This window comes from Humulus lupulus, chromosome 7 (assembly GCF_963169125.1).
Source record: "Humulus lupulus chromosome 7, drHumLupu1.1, whole genome shotgun sequence".
Classification (NCBI taxonomy): Eukaryota; Viridiplantae; Streptophyta; class Magnoliopsida; order Rosales; family Cannabaceae; genus Humulus; species Humulus lupulus.
Genome location: NC_084799.1, coordinates 15,480,032 through 15,503,477, shown reverse-complemented (window position 1 = coordinate 15,503,477; position 23,446 = coordinate 15,480,032). Strand labels below are relative to the sequence as shown.

General features: G+C 37.8%; 2 protein-coding genes and 1 pseudogene across 2 annotated transcripts; 2 read left to right on the top strand and 1 right to left on the bottom strand.

Annotated features, from left to right (window-relative positions):
* The first annotated feature begins 7,081 nt into the window (after window positions 1-7,081).
* LOC133791418 (uncharacterized) lies at window positions 7,082-9,465 on the top strand. Its single transcript, XM_062229347.1, has 3 exons — window positions 7,082-7,418; window positions 7,533-9,190; window positions 9,451-9,465. The coding sequence occupies exons 1-3, from the start codon at window positions 7,082-7,084 to the stop codon at window positions 9,463-9,465; spliced, it is 2,010 nt and encodes a 669-aa protein (XP_062085331.1).
* Window positions 9,466-10,565: 1,100 nt separating this feature from the next.
* On the bottom strand, window positions 10,566-11,408 carry LOC133790789 (uncharacterized). The gene is made up of 2 exons (XM_062228549.1): window positions 10,750-11,408; window positions 10,566-10,667 (listed from the first exon to the last, which is right to left on the bottom strand). Exon 1 carries the CDS (start codon window positions 11,401-11,403, stop codon window positions 10,897-10,899), a length of 507 nt encoding a protein of 168 aa, XP_062084533.1. The 5' UTR covers window positions 11,404-11,408; the 3' UTR covers window positions 10,566-10,667; window positions 10,750-10,896.
* Window positions 11,409-16,929: 5,521 nt separating this feature from the next.
* On the top strand, window positions 16,930-22,359 carry LOC133790790 (cysteine synthase-like; annotated as a pseudogene).
* The last annotated feature ends 1,087 nt before the right edge of the window (window positions 22,360-23,446 follow it).

Sequence of the window (23,446 nt, the reverse complement as noted above, 5' to 3'; positions counted from 1 at the left end):
TCGGATCCGAGACCATTTAAGAGATGGAGGATTAGATCAAAATCAGAGATAGGATGTCTAGTTATGGCCAATGTATCACAGAGAGCTTTAAGTCTATCAACATAGTCAGATATGGATTGGGTACCTTTATGAACATTCGACAGCTGACTCTTGAGCTGTAGTAGTCGAGCCTTCGATTGACTGGAAAATTTCTGCTCCAAGGCTTTCCAGACCGAATTGGAGGTAGTGTAGCTGGCCACCGTGCCAAGAATACCCTCAGTCATAGAGGACCGAATCCAAGAAAGGAGAAGTTGATCTTTCTTGCACCACTGAGAGAATGCAGGATTAGGATCACCATTGATGAGATACTGTGGTGGTGAAAGATCAGTAAGTAGAATTTCATCCAAATCATGGCCAATCACTGTTGGAAGAACTTGAGATTTCCAGTCAAGAAAATTTGTGCGATCTAACTTGATAGTTAGAGAAGAAGTTAGTGAATGAGAAAAAGGATTCCAAGATTGAGTCGCAGGAACATTCGGAAGAACACCAGGGTCGGAGATGCCCGCCGGGGACGAGTGGTCACTAGAGGAAGCCATTGACACAGGTCAGGGGCTTTGATACCATGTAGAATTAGAACAGGAGAGAAGAAAAGTTGAAGAAAAGAGTTCTAAAGTAATGCAATAACTTTCTTACATTCAACAGAGACCCAACGTTTTTATATTGCTACTGAGTTTATTACAAGACAGAATATAATTCTGTTAGAACAGAGTTAGTTAGCAACAGAAAATTAACTAATCTATTTTAGTAACAAGCTATTGGTTATCAAGTGTAATTAAATCATAAACAGTGAAATAAACTTTGAAAATAATTCCATTTACTATAAATCACTGAGTGTTTGACACTTGGGATCCCAAGATACTGTTTGGAAACATTTACAACATATGATTTACATATTCAAGTCGACTAGACGACAAAATCTAGGTTTTAACACAATCATCTCCCAAAATCACTAGCCATGGCAGCCAGGCAGGCCAAACATGTACGCGCCGCTTCACGCTCTCCGTACTCATGGTTGGTTGACTTTCCCCTTGCCTTTACCTGCACCACAGAGCACCCATGAGCCGAAGCCTAGCAAGAAAACCCTCACAAGCAGATAACATATGCATAACAAACGCTTATCAGTTAAACAGGCCATCAATAGGCTAAACACATACGACCATGCCGTCCCAGGCGCTTTACCATGCCCTGGGTTCGCGGTCCACACCGTGAGGATATCCCAGGTATCCTTTAGGGTCTCGCCCTGGCAGCTCGCTGTTGTGAAAATTGATTCAATTAAAATGTGCAAGTGTACACCCCCTTTTGCCGGATTATTGCCGATGTAATCATAAAAGGCTAATTTTTCTGGAATTTTAGACCAAGCTTCAGATAAACTTTGATTTTCGGCTAGCCCAGCACTAACTCTTCGATATATTTCTTGTTGAAAGTCACAAAACAAGTAATAAAGTAGTAAGTATTCAAGATCGTCTCCACAGGGATTGCAAATTAAAACTAAATGCAAAAATTAATTACTAAACAATTACACTAGTGAACAATTTGAATGTCTTTGATTTTCCAAATTAACCCAATAAAAAGAAAGTAAAATTACTTAAGTAAACTGAACAAGAACATTGAGAGAAATATATGAATTTTAAAATGGACTTGAATCATTGAATACCCCTATATTATTTTTCCTGAACACATTGCGAACGTATTGCTGCAGCAATTTTCTAGCAAAACTCCCAGGATAACAAAAAGTTCATTTAACATGCATAAAACTTTCCCAAATCTTATGACTTTAATTCTTCTACCTAATTAAACATATGTAACGACCCACTAATCTAGACTATTTGGACCATTAACGAATCTATACATAAAACTTACATTTTTGCGGAAATACCATAATTTATTATAAACTTGTAGAAACAAAGGTTACTTTCATAAATAATAAGTAGGATATGGGTACCCATTGTCTTTAAAACAAAAATAACTTAAAAACTAAAAAGAGTTACATAGAAAATGCGGAAAATACATTTAAAACCATAAAAACATAAATAAGACTACATCCTCGAATCGAATAACGCTCAGCCCCTTGACTCCATTCACCATCGATACACATCCTCTAAGCGTCACGAATCTTTCCGCCTCTAAAGCTTATTTCCTGCACATAAACAGAAAGGAATGAGCCTAATGCCCAGCAAGGAAAAATCTAACACATAGTCATAAACATAAACATAATTTCATAATAACGTAAAGACATATCATAACACATAATTAACTTATTATAATGGCCATTATTACTTGGGGTCCCATAGACTAAACAAGCTTATGCCCATGAGATTAGTGGGGTCCTACCAGCTAAATAGGCTTATGCCCACAATCTTTTTGGGGTCTTGTTAGTCAAATAGGGCATATGCCCAAGCCTACAACATACACATGCACAACATATTCATAACATACCCATATCATATCATAACACAAAAGATAACATAAACATAAACATATATATTCTAGCCTATTTTCCTTACCAAAGTTACCGGGATTATGGACTGAGTTGGGACTTTTGGAACACTCCTAAAACCATAAGAAAGAGTGAGTCTAAAGAAAGGAGATGAAATGAAAGAGATGGAAAGACTAAACCATAAAAACATACTTACCAACTTATATGCTTAAGAGCTTGGATTCCCTAACCAAAATAAGAATAAGGTTAGGGGACTGAGTAGAAGGTTTTGAGAAAGGAAATAACATAAAATACAGAAAGGAACTAGAGTTTTGGGTTTACCTCAAAGATTGCAAGATCAATCTAACCTTCACCGAAATACTATAGAACTCACTTCCCAAAGTGTTTGATAAGCTTATGATGTTTAAGTTTATAGTTTTTCCCCAAACCAGGTGTTTACACTCTCACACTCACTTAACACTAGCAGCTTCTGAACTTAGAGAAAATGGTGAATAATGGCTGGGTACTAGGTCCTATTTATAGAGTTTGGAGATGAAAAGATCTTGATTTTACTTGAATAAAAATAATGGCTTTTTAGGTGAAAATCATTTGAATAATCGTTCAGCAGAGGCTGAAGACTCGTTCAAAAGATGCTGGACTTATGAAGAAGTTTGAATGGCTGAAAGGAAAAGAATTCAAAAACAATTGAACATATGCTGAAGGAGGCGATATATCGCCCCCTGTAGGCGATATATCGCCTGGGCCAGTATGCCCGAGGCGACCGTGCATTGTTTCGTGTTTTCCGTATCTACGTGCTGCGATATATCGCCCCCTATAGCTGCGATATATCGGCACACGCTGAATATTTAAACACAAAATTACACATTTTTAGCTAAGTTTGAATGGAGTAAACAGCCTTGACTAAGCCCTCAACGTACTCAAAGCTGCTGACTGACCCTATAACATTCAAACTTTACTCCTTATTAGATTTAATCCCCAAAAATACTTAATCCTTAATCACCATTCATAACATGTGTTTAAAATCCTATTGGTTGATGTCTAAACCTTATAATATAATAAATATAATCCTTAATATCAGTCACTTTAATCAAACCTTAGGTTATACTTAATATTCTTAAACTATAGATTAAACTTAGAAAATCTATAAGTACTACTATGAGTGTCCAAATAATTCCCGGTCTGAACCAAAAATCCATAGTAACAAAGATAATGCTATAAATACTATCATACTACTATCTATCTTAGCTAAGTAAAGTTCTTGGACTCTACAACATATTCCTATGCAAAATTAGATTTAAGAATGCAATCACAGTTCAATTCTCATATGTTACACAAGGTAATTAACATATCTCTATATTAATTACTAACATAACCTAACCTAGATTATGACTTGTGTCATCCAAGTTTTTCCTATTACATTCAACCTTTCCAGCATTAAATATAATTAAAATAACTTGCCATTGCTGGCCAAACAACAACAAGAAATCAATTTAAGCACACTTGAATGATCAAGGGAGATTTTACTAAAATAAAGTGCAAGAAATGGATAGATTATAACATAGGGTTCATCAACAATTCAAGCCACCAAGAAATTAGTTCATGGCTAATTTCATATACATTAATTCATAATCAAAACAGCCCATAATATTCAGTTAGAATCCAACTCATAAATTAATACAATAGAGTTTAGAAAGAAGAGAAAAAAAAATCCAAAATGATGCTTGAGCTTCTTTGGTTGGCCTCCTTCTTCCTTTTTTTTAATCCCTTTCTATTTCTTCATGGCGTTTTTTATCTGATTTTCTCTCTGGTTTTCTGTAGTAAACTTGTGGCTCCAGTCTTGTCAAAAATGGAGGCTGCTCCTTCCTTAATTAGCTAGGGTACAACCCACTCCTTTTTCCTTCTTTTAATTTCTCCATTTTGCCCTTTTTTCTTTCTCTCACACGTGGCCCACTTACTAAAATAAACTGCTAATTTAATTTCTTTTCCCACTTTGCCACGTCAGTCTCCTTTACAGCTGGATAAATGATGCCACATGACCTCCTCTTTGAGCTGCTGATTCCTCCTTTTGCTGGAGAAATGCTGCAGCAAAACGCTCCTGTCTTCAACAATCCCTATATTTTATCACAAGCAACACCTAATAAAAATCTGTTTGATTTTCTTGCTTTCTTCAGAGAGCACCATGCAAAAACTCTCTAAGTGCTATTAAATGTTCAGATATTTCAAAAAGACTAAAGGATAAGATAAGACCATAAAAAAAATGGATAATAAAATGAAATGAAACCATTAAAAAGTATCACTCAACTTATTCTTTTTCTTTATCATAAGCTTAAAAGTATGACAAATAACTCTTTATTCAAGAGTTATCACTCGCACTCCACGTGCTCAACGCTGCTCCCGGCCCCTTGTCGCTCTCGGCCTTGCACTCCACGTGCCTAACGCCGTTTCCGGTCCCTTACCGTTTTCGGCCTTGCCGACCTCGGCTTGCGCCGTTCCCAGCTCTTGCCGAACATTTACACATATGCATACATAGCATAATAAAGCAAATACTAACTACGAACAAATCAATCAAAGGGCTACGCCCTGCAACATAGACATATAGGGCTCAGCCCTGCATACAAGCTCTGTGGAAGACAGTGGTTTTCTTACCTGTGTCCCGAGCTCCTTAAGCACTGAACCCTCGAGCACGATCCTCTAATCTGAGCCTCTCCGAGAACCTAATCACAACATATAAATAACATCCCCATTACAAATCGATTTAAAAACACCTCTCGGAACCAATCCCGAGCTCTCGGGACCTTTCGGACCCCCACACAAGGTGGCGTAAGCGTCCCCCGAGCCCCCTGAGCAAAAGCCTAAAAAATAAATTTTCCCCTACCCAGAAATGGCCTAGGGCCGCGGCACTAGCCCTCAAGGGCCGCGGCGCCCAGTGTGGCCTCCTTCCTTGATGCAACCTAGCGTCGCAGCGCCCCTTCGCGAACCCAGAATTATGGGTTTTCCCCTGCATTTTTCCCGAGCCAAAGCACTCCCAAATCAACCCCAAAGCATACCTAAGTCCCAAATTCAATTCAAAACCCCACATAGACCCTCTAACAACTCAAAAACATCAATAATAAGCCTAAACACACAATCAAATCCCCAATTCACAAATTGGCTTAAAACTTTATATTACTTAAACCAATAAACCAGGAACTTGAACCACAGCAACTAATACATAACAGAGATGCATAAAACCCTTACCTCAAGTAGAAATTCGCCCCTGAGCCTTCTCCAAGTCCAACTCCAAGCTAATCCATCTTTTTCCCAAACTGAACCTAGGCAAGCTTCATCCCCAAGAATCCACCAAACAGCCACACAAATCAGTTGTTATCCTTAATATTTCTCTGCAGAATTCAATCAAGATACTGAACAAAACTTACCTTTGAGCCTGGGTCAATCCCCTAATTCCCAGCCTTGAATCCCTTGAACTCTAGCCTAGAATCCTTCAAAACTCAGCAAGTCTCCAATCACCAAAGAAATGAAGAAGAAGAAATTGCATGGAAGGAAGAGAGAGCTGAGAAGTTCTGTTTTTCTTTCTTTCCTTTGTTTTCTAAACCGTTCTAAAATTCCCTTAGCCTTATCCCATCACAACCAGCTACCAAATGACCCAATTACCCTTCCATCTAACCCATACGCTAGCTAATCCTCAAGGACAACTTAGACCTTTCCTAACTTCTTACAAATATACCATTTTATCACTTAGGGTAGTTATCCTCACTGGTTACCAATGGCTACTCAAACCACTAAAATACCATTAATCGATCCTTAAAAATCCCCAATCTTAACGTGTAATATTCCCAAAATACCCCTAGGCTCCTCCCGAGCCGGATATTTAATCCCGTTGTGACTTTTAAACTAATTAGCTCCCTAGGACCGTCTCGGAATGTGCATCACAAATATATCACCGTTATATCAACAACATCACACACATATTTCATTTATGCCCTCCACGGGCTAAAATTACCAATTTACCCCTAACAACCAAATGGGGCCCATATGCGTATTTATTTCACCTAAACATGCATTCTAACCACATATTCATTAAATTCACATAAATTAATACAGTTTAACAATTATTGCCCTCCAGGCACACTAATCAAGGATCCAAGTCTTATTAGCAAATTTGAGTCGTTACACATATGGTTCACACACGATTCACACTTGGTTCACACACAGTTCAATGATTTCCACGATTTAGGTCACTTTGTTCACACATTGTTCAAACGAGTTCACACATTATTCACACATACTTCACACATGATTCACACTTGGTTTCACATATGGTTTACACATTGTTCACACATGCATGCTTCACACACAGTTCACACACGGTTCACACACGGTTCACACATGTTTAACACTTGGTTCACACATGCTTCACACATGCTTGCTTCACACATTTATTTCTTATTTCTTTTGGCTAGTTTTACCTAATAACCTTTGGATTTCAAACCTTTTGTCATATGTTATACAGGTCAAACACATATAAATATTGTGGTGTTATATAATGGATCGTGGGAACAAGTTTTGAACGAAGGTTGGTCATTTAGTGCGAAACAAAGCAAGGGTATGAAGGTGCCAAAGACTGTCACTTACAATAGTCTTGTTGATCAATTGTATACTTCAATCGAAGCTGACAAGTCTCGTATTGATCTTGACTTAAATGTAATCTATCATTTTGGAAGTAAAGGTATCCCTCCATCTTTGATTAGTAATGATGATGATGTTGCTATTTTTCTTGATGAGATAGGAACATCTATCAATCATCGGACACCCCTATGTGTGTCTACTATAGAGAAGAGAAGTAATGATCATTTGGTTACTAAAACGCGTGAGTTGTATACTATTCCTCCAGTTGAAACCAAAGTGAATGATGATTTTTGCATTGATGGCAATGAAGACAGCTGTGATGATGATAATAATGATGCATTAAGCTCGGATGATAATTAAAATATTGATAGGCCTACCTGCAATGATGTACTTGTGAAGCATAATTTACAACAGTCAACCTCCAATGAAGTATTGAAGAGCCATGATTCCTCAAATAATAGAGGTCGTAAAGTAAGACAGGTTGGTGAAGATAATCTATGGAGTACTCCACTTTTGTTGAATCAAGGGGAAAAAGGCTCTACTTCAGCCTCAACAGCTCAATTACTAACATCTTCTTCGAGTATCAATTCATGGGAATTAAAAGAGGGTCAAATATTTGAGAACAATCAAGAGTTGAAGATGAAACTCCATCTTTATGCATTAAAGAAAAACTTTGAGTTTAAAGTAAAGAAGTCTGCGAAAAATATATGGTGTACAGTATGTGTTGATGATAAATGCAAATGGAGGTTGAGGGCTACAAAATTGGTTAATTCCAATATGTTCGAGGTTCGTAAATTTTTCGGTGAACACACATGTTCATTGGATGTTCGACATAAAGATCACCGTCAGGCATCCCCATGGCTTATTGGACATGTCATAAGGAGAAAATTTGAGGGTGATAATGTTAATTACAAGCCAAGGTCAATTGTAAAAGATATGAGTTTATCATATGGAGTTCATATGAGCTATGCTAAAGCTTGGAGGTGTCAAGAGCATGCATTGGCTTACATAAGAGGTACACCAGAATCATCATTTCAGAAACTTCCCTCATTTTTATACATGATGGAGCAAAAAAATCCTGGAACTGTTACTCATTTGCAGATGGACAATGAAGGTAGGTTCAAATATTGCTTCATGGCCTTAGGTGTTTCTATAATGGGGTTTAAAACATATATTCGCCCAGTTATATGTGTAGATGGAACCTTCTTGACTACTCGGTGTGGAGGTACTTTGTTATGTGTCATGGGACAAGATGCTAACAAGAAAATATATCCAATTGCATTTTCAATAGTTGACTCAGAGAATAATGACTCATGGTTGTATTTTCTACTGAGGTTGAAGGAAGCGATTGGTGAAGTGGAGAATCTAATATTCATGTCTGATAGACATACTAGTATAGCAAGTGCCTTGACTAAAATTTTTCCTGAGGCACACCACGGTGCTTGTATACATCATGTTAGCATGAATATCCATGCGAAGTTCAAAACTGACCATTGCCATGAAGAATTCTTCCTTGCAGCGAAAGCTTATAGAAAGCGAGAGTTTTTACACCATTTTGAGAAGATTAAATTCAAAGATCTTGCAATTGCTCAATACTTAGAGAATCAAGTGGGTTTTGAAAAGGGGGCTCGTTCTTTCTTTCCTGGTCATCGATATAATTTAATGACTACAGGTGTTTCCGAAAGCTGGAACAATGTCATTGCTGAGGCACGTGGGTGGCCAATTACTTGTCTCATGGAATTTATGAGGCACACTTTACAAAAATGGTTTTTCGAGCGTCGAACTGCAGCATCAGCGGCTACAGGTCCTCTTGCCACAGAAGTGGAAGCTGATTTGCGAAAGTTAGCAGACAAGTCCACTACCTCGTTCCCTTTTCCGTCTAGTCAGTATGAAATAACAGTATTGGACGGTGATCTTGATGGAGATGTCGACCTGAGGAGGAAAAAATGTAGTTGTAGAAGATTTGGTTTGACAGGTCTTCCTTGTGAACACGCTCTAGCTGGTGCTCGAGATTGTGGCATTAGTCCATATAGTTTATGGTCCAGATTCTACACAGTTGAAGCGTGGTTGTCATCCTATGGTGGATCTGTATATATGCTGGGTAATGAATAATCTTGGGTGATACCAAATGACATAGGAAGTATGATGATAGCTCCTCCTTTAGTGAAGCAGAAGGTTGGTCGTCCAAAGAAGAAACGATGTTTATCAAAGGGTGAGAAGAATAGCAAACAACGTAGATGTGGTGTCCTAGGCCACAATCGAGTGATGTGCACCACTGTTTGTCCCCCGCCGTCTAGACATGATTAGTTTGTACTTTGATTGTTTTACTTTGTACTCTTCAATTGCAGAATTTGAATTTTTAGATTGGTTCAGTAATACGACTTTTTGTGTTAAAGTTTGTTGTTTCAGACACGTAAATCACACATAGTTCACACCTGATTCACACATATTTCACACGCGGTTCACACATAATTGACACCTGGTTCACACTTGATTCACACATGATTCACACATAGTTCACACCTGATGCACACATATTTCACACGCGGTTCACACATAATTGACGCCTGGTTCACACTTGATTCACACATATTTCAATCCTGATTCACACATATTTCACACGCGGTTCACACATAATTCACACATAATTGACATCGGGTTCACACTTAATTCACACCCAATTCACACATAACATAATAAGATAAAAGTGACAAAGATTTATCCTTTCCACTATTAAGATGAAATAAATGAAGTCATTCAATACCATTTAATGAGATGAAGTTGACATAGTTTCTTCATACATTCAAAAGTAAGATACATATATTTAAATAAAAGACAAATATGGTTGTAAGTTATGGTAAAACAAATCTAAACAAGTCTTTTTTCTAAAGAAATCCATGTTGTTGTCATTTACTTCGGATAGCGGTTTTTTGGCTAGCAAGTACTCCAGATGTTTGATGACATATACCCCACAATCGCCACTACAAAGGAAATAAAGTTTTTTAATTATTGGAAGACCATAGTGATTATTTACAATATAAATATGGTTAACAGAGTTATACCTAGTTTTGGTCTGTGGCACTTTTTCTGTGCCAAGTCTTGTGAACTCAAAATGCACTTTCTCTGCTTGTAGTTGGACATCTTTCCTATGGCTTAACAGCCCACTGGATTGAATTAGAAATGGTAGCATTTTTCCCCATCTGTTCATTTTATTCTCAAACTCCTTGTTGGAGACCACAGTGATATCAGAGTCATAAGCTTTTATAAGATAGCTTGTCAATGATATCTCTAACAACACCCAATGTGTCCCAAAAACATTAATCGGGGTAAACACATCGTCAATGTCTTTCCAACTCCTTTTGAAATTGTTATCATCACCTACCAAGTAATCAAGCACTTCTTTTGGCCAAATGTAGCTTGATTTGATTTTCCTCTTGTTGAATTGTTCCCAATGTGGTTCGAAGAACTGTTGGAACATAGAATCCACAATGGTGAATCTTTCGGAGTAAGTCTTCTTGTAAGTGTACACTCGTTCTTTCATCAACCCTAAAGCTGCATCAATGTGCTGCATGCCAAATATTATAAGTATATATACATCACATTCAAATTATATATATATTTTTTAAAAAATATTTCAGTAGTCTTACCAGTCCGTCCAGCCATGTACGTGGTGTAAGTAGCTGAATAAACCATTTCGTTGTGCACGAACCAGCCAAGAGAGAAATAGGCTTATCATTCTTTTTTAAACCAATCACCCATTTCTTAAAACGTCTCATTTGCTTTTCGTCATATGGCTATAGGGGATTAATTTCACAAGGATCAGTTACAATTGTCTTTGCTTTCTTTTTCTTCCTAGTTGGATCAGTAAACTCGGCACCAAAAATTCTTTTCGTTGGAACCCTCCTTCTCTTGAATTCCACCCCAGCCATATCTTCAGGAGATACCACCTTACAGCTAGGGCTATCTTCTCCAACAACGTGCTCCATAATAAATGTACGGTGTGGTGAAGCAAGATGCTCATCTGATACTGAATCCTCAGAATCACTACCTTTATGTTGCGAGAGCACCAATTCAATTAGATAATCCAACTTCTCCTCCATTCTTTGTTGGTTACTTTTCAAAGTGTCAATATCAGCTAACAACTTTTCATGGTGGGTGTTAATTGGAGTTGGTATCTCTTTCTGGTCTTGCTCGTGAGGATGCCCATCTGCTACATCGGGCTTTGTGGGAGGTTCCTCGCGTTCTTCCCTTTCAAACTCCAATTCCACATCATTGTCTACAAAGCTAATAACATGACCCATGAGTAGTTCATCTGGTCCTTGAATAATAGAGTCATGAAATTCTTTCTCTTCGGGTCTTGGATTGAGCGTGGCCTTCACAAGATTCTGCAACAAAATAATAAATTAATAAGGTATAAACATTACTTATAAATCACAAACTCAAATAAAATCTTAACGACTTACACTTTTTTTCTTAAATACATCTTCAATATCTTTCTCTTTCAGCATTTTATGCGCTGACCAGCTAAGCATTTTTGGAAAGGCAAGGGGTTGTTGATCAGCAAATGCAGCGAACTTTGTGAAAATTTCATAGGCCCAATATTGCAGAGCAATGGCATAACCATAAATTGTGTACTGAGGTGCTGGTCTTTTTCTCTTTTGCTCAACATTCTTCAAGTATTTATTCCTTAGCCTTTCCATATCTTTTGTCAAGCCGAATAATGTCTTCTCGTACGATAATCTCCCCCAAGGATAGTTGAAGAAGTCATCTTCATTTTCCACCATGGAAAGGACATCAATAAAGCATTTCTTCTTTGGTTCACTAGGTAATAAAAGAGTACCAAAAAACATAGACCTAATTTTCATACGTCTTCTTTCACATCGCACTTTTTGAATCCATTATCCAACTCTTCAGAAGACAAACTGTAACGCCCCAACTCCAGGGACCGTTACAGTGTGCCTTGTAAACAGTGCTAAACTCGCTAATCGAGTCACTTGGCCAAAATCGTGTAACTAAGTATGATTAGCGGTTTAGGGGTTTAAAATTTTGGTTAAGATGTAACGTTTCACTAGAACGTTATATATATATATACTGGGATCCCGAAAATATAATTTAAGAGTCTATTACAGAAAATATTTACAACAAGCCGTTCTAAGCGGCAAAACAGGGTTTAACCCTAGTTCCACTTTAAACCTCGGCCGTGGTGGTCGAGCAGCTACATATGTACACATCATCACCTAAGCTCTCCAACTCAAGGATGGTCCAGCTTTCTCTTGCCTTTACCTGCACCACATAGCACCCGTGAGCCGAAGCCCAGCAAGAAAACACAATAAAGCATGATATAATATCAACAATAATCATAATAGCCATTCAGGACCAACGGTCCAAAACAGATAGGTGACAATAGCCAAAAGTCACAGAAGTGGGTACAACTCCCTCTAGCCATGTGACGATAGGGTCACCAGGGCTTAATTGATAAATGGTTCTTTCATAAGTTTGTTCAGGATAGGTGCATGGTGATTGGTCACCAACATAACCATCCTCCCGACTCTAGAGTCATAACTAAGGACAGCATCCCCCAGCCATGTGACAAACAGTCACCGGGGTCATATACCTTGGCTGAAAACATCTGGTCATAGACCAGGCAAGCGCTTATAAGTTCTTCGACCCTAGGGTCGGTCTAGCATTAATGCCATAGAGCCATTCAATGCATGTTCTTCGACTTTAGAGTCGGTCCCTGACTAGTCAGTGCCATACACAAGTAAGTCATGCCACCAAACATATATCACATGTTCAATATCCATAAACAAGGTATTCATCATGCTTACTAACATATACTAGTACAATTATGACCATGCACAACCATAGAGGCTCAAGCTCTGAACAATATCATACCCAGTATACAAAGCATGTCCTAATCACATGTTTCTCATGTATCATAAGCAATATGTCCAACAATCCAACATGCACCAATATTAGCCATGCATGTCACGTTCAATAGTCAACCAACATGCATCAGGAATAGCCACACATGTCATACTTAATAATCAACCGACATGCATCAAGAATAGCCATGCATGTCATACATATACACAGGGTGCAGTTTTCTTACCTCAGATTCGAGCTAGAATGATTTAAAGAACGACCCTTGAGAACGATCGACTTTTAGTCCTTTAGCGGCCACCTAGTCATAACCAAATATAAGATACCATCAATAAAAATAATCAACATAAGTTCCCAAACCAATATCTAGCCTCCGGGACATCAATCCCCACTTAACCGGGTACTAGGTTCAACCCCGAGGCCTAAGGCTTGAATCCCCAAGCTTAAAACACCATTCTAGTCAAAAAGGTCACTAAGGGCCGCGGCCCGCCCTTCAGACAGAGGCAGACCTCCCTGCCAGACGCCAAGGGCCGCGGCGCCTAGCCCAGACCAGGCAAAAATGACAGCACGCACCTGAAATCTTTCCCCTGCATTTTCCCTTGAAACCAGCCCTTCAAACCTGTCCCTAACACCCAATTCAACCACTAAACATCATCTACAACTCACCCTCATCATAACCCAAGTTAAGCCTCAACTAAACTTCCATTAATTCTCAACTAACACATCAAAATCCTTAACTGAAACTTAATAGAAAAACAGGGTACAGCTCAAAACTCAGGTTCAATTCCTTACCTTAAGCTGGTTTGAATCCTTCCCAATAGCTGAGCTAAGTCTAAAATCCCCAAGCTTTGATTTCCCTAGCTTGTTCTTCAATTGGCTCTCAAAAATTTGAAAGGAAGATGAAGGAGGAACCTTGTACGGGAGAGAAGGAGAAGAGATGAGGATGGGCTCTGTTTCTGTTATAATTTCACAGCCTTCTAAACCCCAAAAGCTGATATAAATCCTTAAGGTCAAAAGACCATAATGCCCTTAAGCCAAATAAATCCCTCTAAAGGCTTCCGAGGGTAAAACCGTCCTTTCCCGCCTATCTCGTTAATTATAATTAACGCTCTCCAATTCCCGTTATTCTCAATATTCCCAAATACCAATAAATCATATCCCATTACCCTTTAATTCCCGGTAATGCTCTAGTCATCAAAATGGCCCCCGAGACTCACCCCGAGCCCCGAACTTAAACCCGTTATGACTAGACCGAACACTTACATCTCATGATCGTCCCATGCCGAATAGCTCGAACCAATCCACCTTATAATGTGGTTATATTAATTAATCACAACCATGCAACCAAAATACACAATTACGCCCACAGCGCCCAAATTACCAAAATACTCTTATAATAATAAATACTCCCATATGCATGCATTCACCATCATATAATAATATAATTCACGTAAACATGCATATAATCATTAAATACCATAATAAATCAATTATGGCCCTCCCGGCCTCCTAGTCAAGGTTCTAAACCTTACTAGGAAATTTGGGGCATTACACAAACATTCTTTATTGTTCAAGTATGTCTGGAGAAGTCTTTTACTCTTGGTCATTTATTTATACTTTGCCTGATCCGGAGAAATTCCACAATTCAATCCAGTGATCAAACCAAATTCACTAATTCCAAACCTTGTATTCTGACCACAAATATTAAAATTCAAGCAGTATTCGTTCTTTCCTCTACCAACAACTCTCCTAAGCAATAACTGGTGAATAATAACCCCAGAATATTCTAGAGGCGGAGCTAAGAAGAATTGCTTGAATGGTGACTGCTTTGCTCGTTCCAACAAGTCAAATGTCATGAACTTCGTTATTATTGTACTCATAATGCTCCCTCCCCTATACGCAGCCTTTGCTGGATAATGCCTTTCAGTAGGAAGCATGAGGAGTGACATCTGAAAAGGTAAATTAAATAAGCGCTTAATACATAACTCAGATATATTCACACTTTCTTTACATATGGTTCACACTAAAATCACACATGGTTCACACTAAAATCACACATGGTTCACACCATATCTACACCTTGTTCAGACATAGGTCACCCCAAATTCACACATATTGTTCACTTATTCACACATGATTCACGTATGGTTCACACATTATTCAAACTTTGTATGGTTCACACATGGTTCACACATAGCTCACCCAAATTCACACCAACCTCACACATAATTCACACCAAATTCAGACATAGTTCACACTAAATTCACCTCTGTTCACACAAAATTATAACAAAGTTAGTATTTAACAAATATATACACATAATAATCCATAAACCATCCCACTGTTGGTCTTGCTTGAGCTATTATTACTTACATTCTACATAAATGAAATGATATTTCAAATGAGTTTTTCTATATCATTAAAAGATACTAGTTTTTCAATTAAATTCACATATAAACATTAAAAGATCATAAATTGTTGTGAAGTACACACTCTATAAGGATTCAATTAAAAACAATGAAGATAAATATGGCACCTATTATTTAGCTACTTTGAGCATGTTTGGCATTTGATAATACTCATTCATATATTTGATAACAAACTAGTGCATTTGAGTTACAAGTTCCTTCCACAATTGATTTTCATTTATATATCATATATAATATGCTAATAAATTTATTCCAATAAACAAAAAGAGATATATACACACACTAGAAATTGAGGCCGTGTAGTTTTATAATAGGGTTAGTTAGTGTAGTTTCCTTTTATAATTCACACATTATTCACCATAAGTTCAGAACATGGTTCACACACCATTCACACCAAATTCACATATGGTTCACACATCATTCTCACATTGTTCACCATAATTTCGAAACATGGTTCGCACATCGTTCACACACTATTCACACCAAATTCACAAACTATTCACACTGAAATCACACATCGTTCATACATCATTCACCATAAATTCGGAACATCGTTCACACACTATTCACACCAAATTCACACACTATTCACACTGAAATCACACATCGTTCACACCAACTTCACTTCATACATGGTTCACACTAAATTCACACCACAATCACAAATGGTTCACACCAATTTCACACTAAAATTACACATGGTTCACAACAACTTCACTTCACACATGATTCACACTAAATTCACTCCTTATTTCCCAATTAAAACATGCCTCAAGTAGTTAGAAATTTAACCAAAGTCCAAACCTTACATTCTTCTAACATGTTTCCAACCACAACCATCAAATCTCAAAGCATTAATATGAAAAATTCAAAATAAACAAAGGAGTCATAAATAATATAACACAAGGGATCCCAACAACAATACCTTCGGCTAGGGTATCGGGCTTGCAAGGGGAGTGTGGGGTCTTAGGTGTTGTAAACCTTGGGCTCCAGCGACATGGGCTCGACGATATGGCTGCGAAGCACGGCGAGGCAGCAATGTGGGTTCGTGGGGTCGGGAGCAAGCGGAGGGGATGGGGGCTGTGGTAGATTTAAGAGAGAGAGAAGGAAGAGTGTAAAAGGGGCTGAAAACAAAATGGGTAAGAAAAAAAGGTGGCTGTGGAGACGACGACGCAACTGGGAGGACATGCATCGGTGTGGGACGAGGTGGGTGTTGGCCGGAGACGACAACACCACCACAGCTTTGACGGGAAGATAGTTGGGTTTGGGAGGGAGGGTTTTCAACGAGAAGGGGATGAGAAGAGTAAGAAATAGAGTTGTTTCTAATTATTTGTTTAACAAAGGGCTAATTTTGTCTTAAATAGTTAAAAATGTGAAAAACTTTAACTAAGGGTTAGAGGGTTGATTATGGTAGTGTAGTTACCCTATCAGAAAGCGACAACCTTACAAATTATCCTTTTACCTCATAGAAAAAATACCCCTTTAGTTAGTTCTATCCCCCAACAAAATCAAAATAAAATAAAAAATTATATATATGTGTGAGATTTTTAATGCAAGCTCCTACCAACGCCCAGTTGTTACTTTTTATCATTAGTATGTGGAGTTCTTAAGTCACTTCAGGTCAGGTTTCCTAGACTGGACTTGGTTCTTAAACGTTTTCTTATTTTCATAGGATGATTGCTTGTGCCTTGTTTGACTAGAAGCAAATTGAATCTGTATTGTATTATATAAATCCCCTCTACTCTCTAGTGTTTTAGTTTTGAACTTGACAAATTTGTTTCACTAACTGGGGATGTATGCCCTTTCTCTAGTACTTATACAGCGTGAATAATCTTTATTTTTTTAATTCAAATTCTTTAGGTAATGGATTGAGATTTTGACATTGGTTCTGAGGCCTCAGTTCTTGAAAGTTAATCAATGATTGATATCTGAACTTTCTTTTATTTTCATGCCTATAACCATTTGTACATTTTTGTTTACAAAATGGTCTTCAGCAGTTCTAGCATTTGGAGCTTAGAGAGGAGAAAATTCACTGTTTTTTGAAATAGAAAAACATGGAGGACAAGTTTAGAATCAAGAAAGATGTTACTGAAGTAATCTATCTTTACCAGAACTTAATCTTATTATTCTTCTTTTGCTTTCTATTCCGTTTTACTAACGGTCTTCTCTTCTTATATTGGTTCTTGTAGTTGATTGGCAATACACCAATAGCTTATCTCAACAATGTTGTGGATGGCTGTGTAGCTCGCGTTGCTGCCAAGCTAGAAATGATGGAACCTTGCTCTAGTGTCAAAGACAGGCACAAAAATATAAAATTTCGTCTGTTTCTTTTGAATATATATTAATTGTATTTAGAATGAGAATTCTGACCTTCTGAGTTTGTTTTAAACCTTTAATTGGGAGAGTGACTGCATTTTGTCTTACTGTTCTGATATGCAGGATAGCACACAGTATGATACAAGATGCTGAGGAAAAGGGTCTAATCACGCCAGGGAAGGTTAGTCGTGAAGATTCTATTTGTCTAGAGATATGATGATATAACATGATATAACCAGAGCCCATTTCACAGTTTTCATAGTGTTGCCGTCATGTTGATGAGTTCTCCTTTACAAGTTCAAGTGAAGTTCAATATTTTTCATGTCTATATCTATGCTCATTCATACAAGAGAGACTGCCACATATGTAATTAGTTTGTGAATTTCTGAACACTGAACTAACATCTATCTTTGGAGGGGTATATGCTCGAACAATGGGTGGGTTAAAGACTGTTCTTGTTGAGCCTACTAGTGGCAACACCGGCATTGGGTTGGAATTCATTGCAGCAGTCAGGGGTTACAAGGTTAAACTAGTTATGCCAAGTTCTTACAGTGTCGAAAGAAGAATTGTGCTCCTAGCCTTTGGTTTGGAGCTGAGGTGTATCTCACAAACCCTGAAAAGGGAATTCAAGGGATTTTTGACAAGGTCGCTGAGCTGTTAAATGACACCCCCAACAGTTACACGCTAAATCAATCTGAAAATCCTGGCAATCCAAAGGTATTATGCAGAAACAATGGGCTTGTGATGTTGCCTTCATGACCAGACTTTTTAAATTCTGTTATCTTCGTTTTTGCAGATACACTATGAGACCACTGGCCCTGAAATATGGAGAGATTCAGAAGAGAAAGTTGATGCCTTTGTTGCAGGGATAGGGACTGGGGGTACAGTATCAGGTGCTGGGCAGTTCCTTAAGGATCAGAACCCAAATATCAAGGTTTCAAACTTTATTCATACATGTACCTAGTTTAGATCAATTTTGTTGTTTGGGGAGGGAGAAAGTGTTATCAGTTATATTAATTAGACTTCCTTATGTTTATTTATAGGTTTATGGGGTGGAGCCAGCTGAAAGTGCAATCTTGAATGGTGGACAACCTGGTGAGTAATTACTCGTAGTTTATTAAGTTTCCTTGTTCATCATTGTTCTGTGTTGTAACGCCCTGGCTAACCCAGAACAGTTACGGTGAACGGTGGACCGGAAATTTGACTCATTGCCTGAGTCCTTTGGTCAAAAACGTGCTCTAAATGTGATTAACAGGTTAAGGTACAAAACCAATAAAAAGGAAATGGAGATTTTATTACAAACTGCTCTGCAGAGCAAAACAAAACATTTACAAGTGGTTCTCAGTACAAAATGGTCATTACAGTTTCAAATTTACAATCCCGCCGACCTAAGCGGCAAAAATAGGGTAAACCCCCTAGTTCCTCTGAGAACACCATGACCGTGACGGTCAAGCGGCCGCATATGTACACACCACCACATCAGCTCTCCACTCAAGGCTAGGTGAGCTTTTCTTTCCCTTTACCTGCACCACATAGCACCCATGAGCCAAGGCCCAGCAAGAAAACATAACACTTTTCAATAACATTATCAAATGATTATCATTATAATCATACTAAACATAAAGCTTTCAACAAGAAAATGAACATCACATGAATTTAACGGGAGAGTGGCTGTTAAGTAAGCCACTAGCCTCCAAGCTCTCTATTCTAGCAGGAGAGTGGCTGATGGGTAAGCCACTAGCCTTCAAGCTCTGTTTTGTAGCGGGAGAGTGGCTGATAGGTAAGCCACTAGCCTCCAGGCTCTGTTTGTTCATCGACCCTCAGGGTCGGTCAGGCATTAATGCTCCTTGAGTCATTCAATGCTAATGGTCGATTAGATCTAATCTCTGTTGGCTTGCGTGATTCACGCTAAGGCCGTTCTGACAAGTAAGTCAGCGCTTCCTGACCTGTGTCTAGTAACACTGCCGAGCTTGACAAATAAGTCACAGCCTCACAGCTGATACTAACACTTTTGTCGATTCTGTATTCAATCCATGTCCATATTTATACAATCAACATGCCTCACAAATATCCATGCATGTCACACTTTGGGTGCAGTTTTCTTACCTCCGGTTCGAGCAAGAACAAATAAAAGAGTGACCCTGAGAACGATCGACTTTTTGGTCCTTTAGCGGTTACCTGGTCATAACCAAATTGTGGGATTCCATCAATAAAATGAATAATAAAAGGTTCCCAAACCAAAACCTAACCTCCGGGACCTCAAACACTACTCAACCGGGTAGTAGGTTCAATCCCGAGGCCTTAGACTTGAATCCCCATGCCTAAAAGCTCACTTTGCCCAAAAATGCCTTAAGGTCCGCGGCCCGCCCCTCAGACAGAGGCGCCTAAACCCAGCAGCCCCCAAGGGCCGCGGCTCACCCCTGCCATGCCGCGACGCAACACCCAGTTCAGCCAAAAACCCTGTTTTTCTTCCTCTACGATTTCTCTTGGAACCAACCCTTCAAACCCAGTTTAAACACCACCCAAACCTCTTTCAAACACCCATCTAACCACCAAACATCACCCATAGCTATCCCTCATCATAACCCAAGTAAAACATCCCAAGAACTCCCCTTAATTCCAACTTTCCACACCTAAATTAAGAGCTGAAATCCATGAACGAAAACAGAGCAAAACCAGTAAAACAATGGATAAAACTCACCTCAAACCTGGAATAGAACCCTCTCCAATGGCTGAACCAAGTCTATAGCTTAAGCCCCTTGATTTCCTAGCTTAGTTCCACCCCTTGAGCTCAAAATCTCCAAAGAGGAAGCAAAGAAAATGAAGGGAAGGGAAGGTACGGGAAGGATGAAGCAAACTCTGTTTTGGGTTCTGTTTTACAGCCTTCCATACATCATATATATCCATATACCAAAAGACCATTATACCCCTAAGCATACTAAAGCTTCTAAAACCACTCAAGGGCAATTTTGACATTTTCCACCTACACCGTCAATCATAATTAACGCTTCCCAATTCCCGCTAATCTCAATATCCTCAAACACCAATATTTCACATCCCGTTACCCTTTAATACCCGGTAACACTCTAATCATTAAAAGCACCCCGAGACTCACCCCGAGCCCCGAGCTTAAGCCCGTTATGACCAAACCGATATTTAACATTCCTTGATCGTCTCATGCCAAATAGCTCGAACAAACCCACATTATAATGTGGTCTCAAATTATATCACCAACATGTGAATAAATAATCAATTTACCCTCAACGGGTCAAATTACCATCACACCCCTGTATAAAGAAATATGGACACATATGCATGCATTTCACATCATATCATAATATAATCAACATATACATGCATTTAATCAACTAATAGCATAATTAAACAAGTATGGCCCTCCCGGCCTACTGTTCACGCCGTTAAATACATCGGAGAATTCGGGGCATTACATGTGTCTTCTCTTATGTTTGTGGAACATGGGTACTTGTGAAGGATTCAAAATGTATCGTGAATAAAGGCCTTGTGTGCTTGAGCATCAATGTCCAATTGTTAGTACAGGATAATAAATTAGGAGTCTTAAGCTTGTCATTTTTGTTCAAATTTCTTAACTAGACACACATCGCGTGGACATGTCATAGGGAAGCTGGTTTTATCCCAGATGTTCTGGATGTGAAGCTACTTGATGAAGTTATTCCAGTAAGTTATGAAGCCATTTGAGTTATCTGTTTAGTTTTTTAAGCATTCGCTGTTGCAAAGTATTGAAATGGTTTAGGAGTTCTTTACACTAACACCTCATTTTCATATTTATATTATTTGGTTGTTGATAGCTCATATCTGCTAGCATATTCATGAAACTCCCTTTACTAATATCAGAACATTTTAGGTATCAGGTGCTGAAGCTATTGAAACTGCTAAGCAGCTTGCTTTAAAAGAAGGTTTGCTGGTATGGCATTACTGATGACTTCAAATGATACTATGATTTATGACACTCACTTTCTAGTACTAATTGTGGTAGCATCATCTGTTGCAGGTAGGAATCTCATCTGGTGTTGCAGCTGCAGCTGCCATTCAGTTGGCAAAAAGGCCTGAAAATGCAGGAAAACCCATCGTGGTAAGTCCGATTTTTACCCTTGAGTGATATTTTTTTTGCTGTTTGATCATAAAAGATAGATTTGGATCATACATACATACAAGTAGCCAAGATCAGTTCCAACTTGCAAACTCTATTAGCCATATGTTATCGTTGACTTTTTTTGCTACTTTTTCACTCTCTTTGCAGGTTTTGTTCCCAAGTTTCGGAGAACGTTACCTATCCACTGTTCTTTTTGATTCCATAAGACATGAGGCTGAAAACATGACTTTTGAGTAAAGTCTAGCCAGATTCCAGGAGACTGCTATTGCTATTGATGATTCTTGACTCTTGAGTGAGGACTTTGAGTCTAGTATGTGTATTAGCTGCACTGAACTGAACTATTCATAACCACATAAATACCTTTTTAATTTTAAAGAAAATAAATTCTCAATACTGAGAACATCTTTGAATTGTAAAGCTCCATTGAATTCTAGCTATGAACCATTTTGGTTGCATATTGGTACTCCAACCTTATTAGGCTTATTCACTCATAACAAGGCTTGCTTAATCTCCTTGTATGTATTTTATCTCTATCATTGATTTTAGACAATCATAAGCAAACTTATTAAAGTAATTTATAACAAGGTATGCATGATTTCATTTTCACTGCTCCAACTGACATGAAGAGAGAAGTTTCTTCTTGGAAAACTGAACAATGGTCACTAGTCAAATTATAATAATGGTCACTTATTATTAAAGTAATTTAACTATAACTTTTCTTTTGTCTTGAATTAATTCTTAATAAAAATAAATGATGGTTCAAACACTGCCAAAGATAAAAATATATTTTTGTTTTATATTTTTTTTTATAAAATAAAAATGCTTTTGGTAACCATTTTTGTTTTCTGTTTTTTTTTAAATAAAAATAAAAATGTTTTTGGTAACTTTTATTTTTTGTTTAAAAAAATAAAAAAATTTCAAAAAAAAATTATTTTTTGTTTGGTAAATATTTTTTTTGAAATTTTTTTATTTTTTATTTTCATTTTCTAAATTAAAAAATAAAAAAAAATTTGTGACCACTATTTATTATTTTAAAATAAAAAATAAGAAAATTATAGTAAAAAAAGATCATATTAATAATATCAACTAATCTCAAATTTCAAAACTTAATATCTATTCATGAGATAACACAAAATCAATAAAGTCTACATAGTAAAATAAAAACGTATGAACTGATAATTGTCCAAACTTAAAGTAAAGTATTAAACGAGTCATAATAATCAACTAATATATTTACTCAATCTCACTATCGTCGACTAGATCTCCATATATGGTCAACAATTTCATCACGAACAGGAGTCATTTCACGTATATGAGTTCTAGAAATACTGAACTCTACACTATCAGTCAAAGTTCCATCCGTGTTTTGTAAAGTAGTGGCCTGTAATTCAGAATTTCCTTCACCCCAATCAAAATATACATCTGCTTCTGCATTTGTCCTTATAAAATTGTGATTCTCATAGCAAGCAATGACAATGTACTTTTGTATTCTTAGATCATATGAAGGCATTTGCTTTAGGATTGGAAAGCGAGCCTTCAACACCGCTCAATGACATTTCTCAAGGAAAAGTGTCGATAATTGAA

Coding starts and splice junctions, on each gene's coding strand:
- LOC133791418 (XM_062229347.1), top strand. CDS start 7,082: ATGAAGGTGCCAAAGACTGTCACTTACAATAGTCTTGTTGATCAATTG. Junction 7,419..7,532: donor TGATGGCAATGAAGACAGCT/GTGATGATGATA, acceptor CCTCCAATGAAG/TATTGAAGAGCCATGATTCC.
- LOC133790789 (XM_062228549.1), bottom strand. CDS start 11,403: ATGGGTCATGTTATTAGCTTTGTAGACAATGATGTGGAATTGGAGTTT.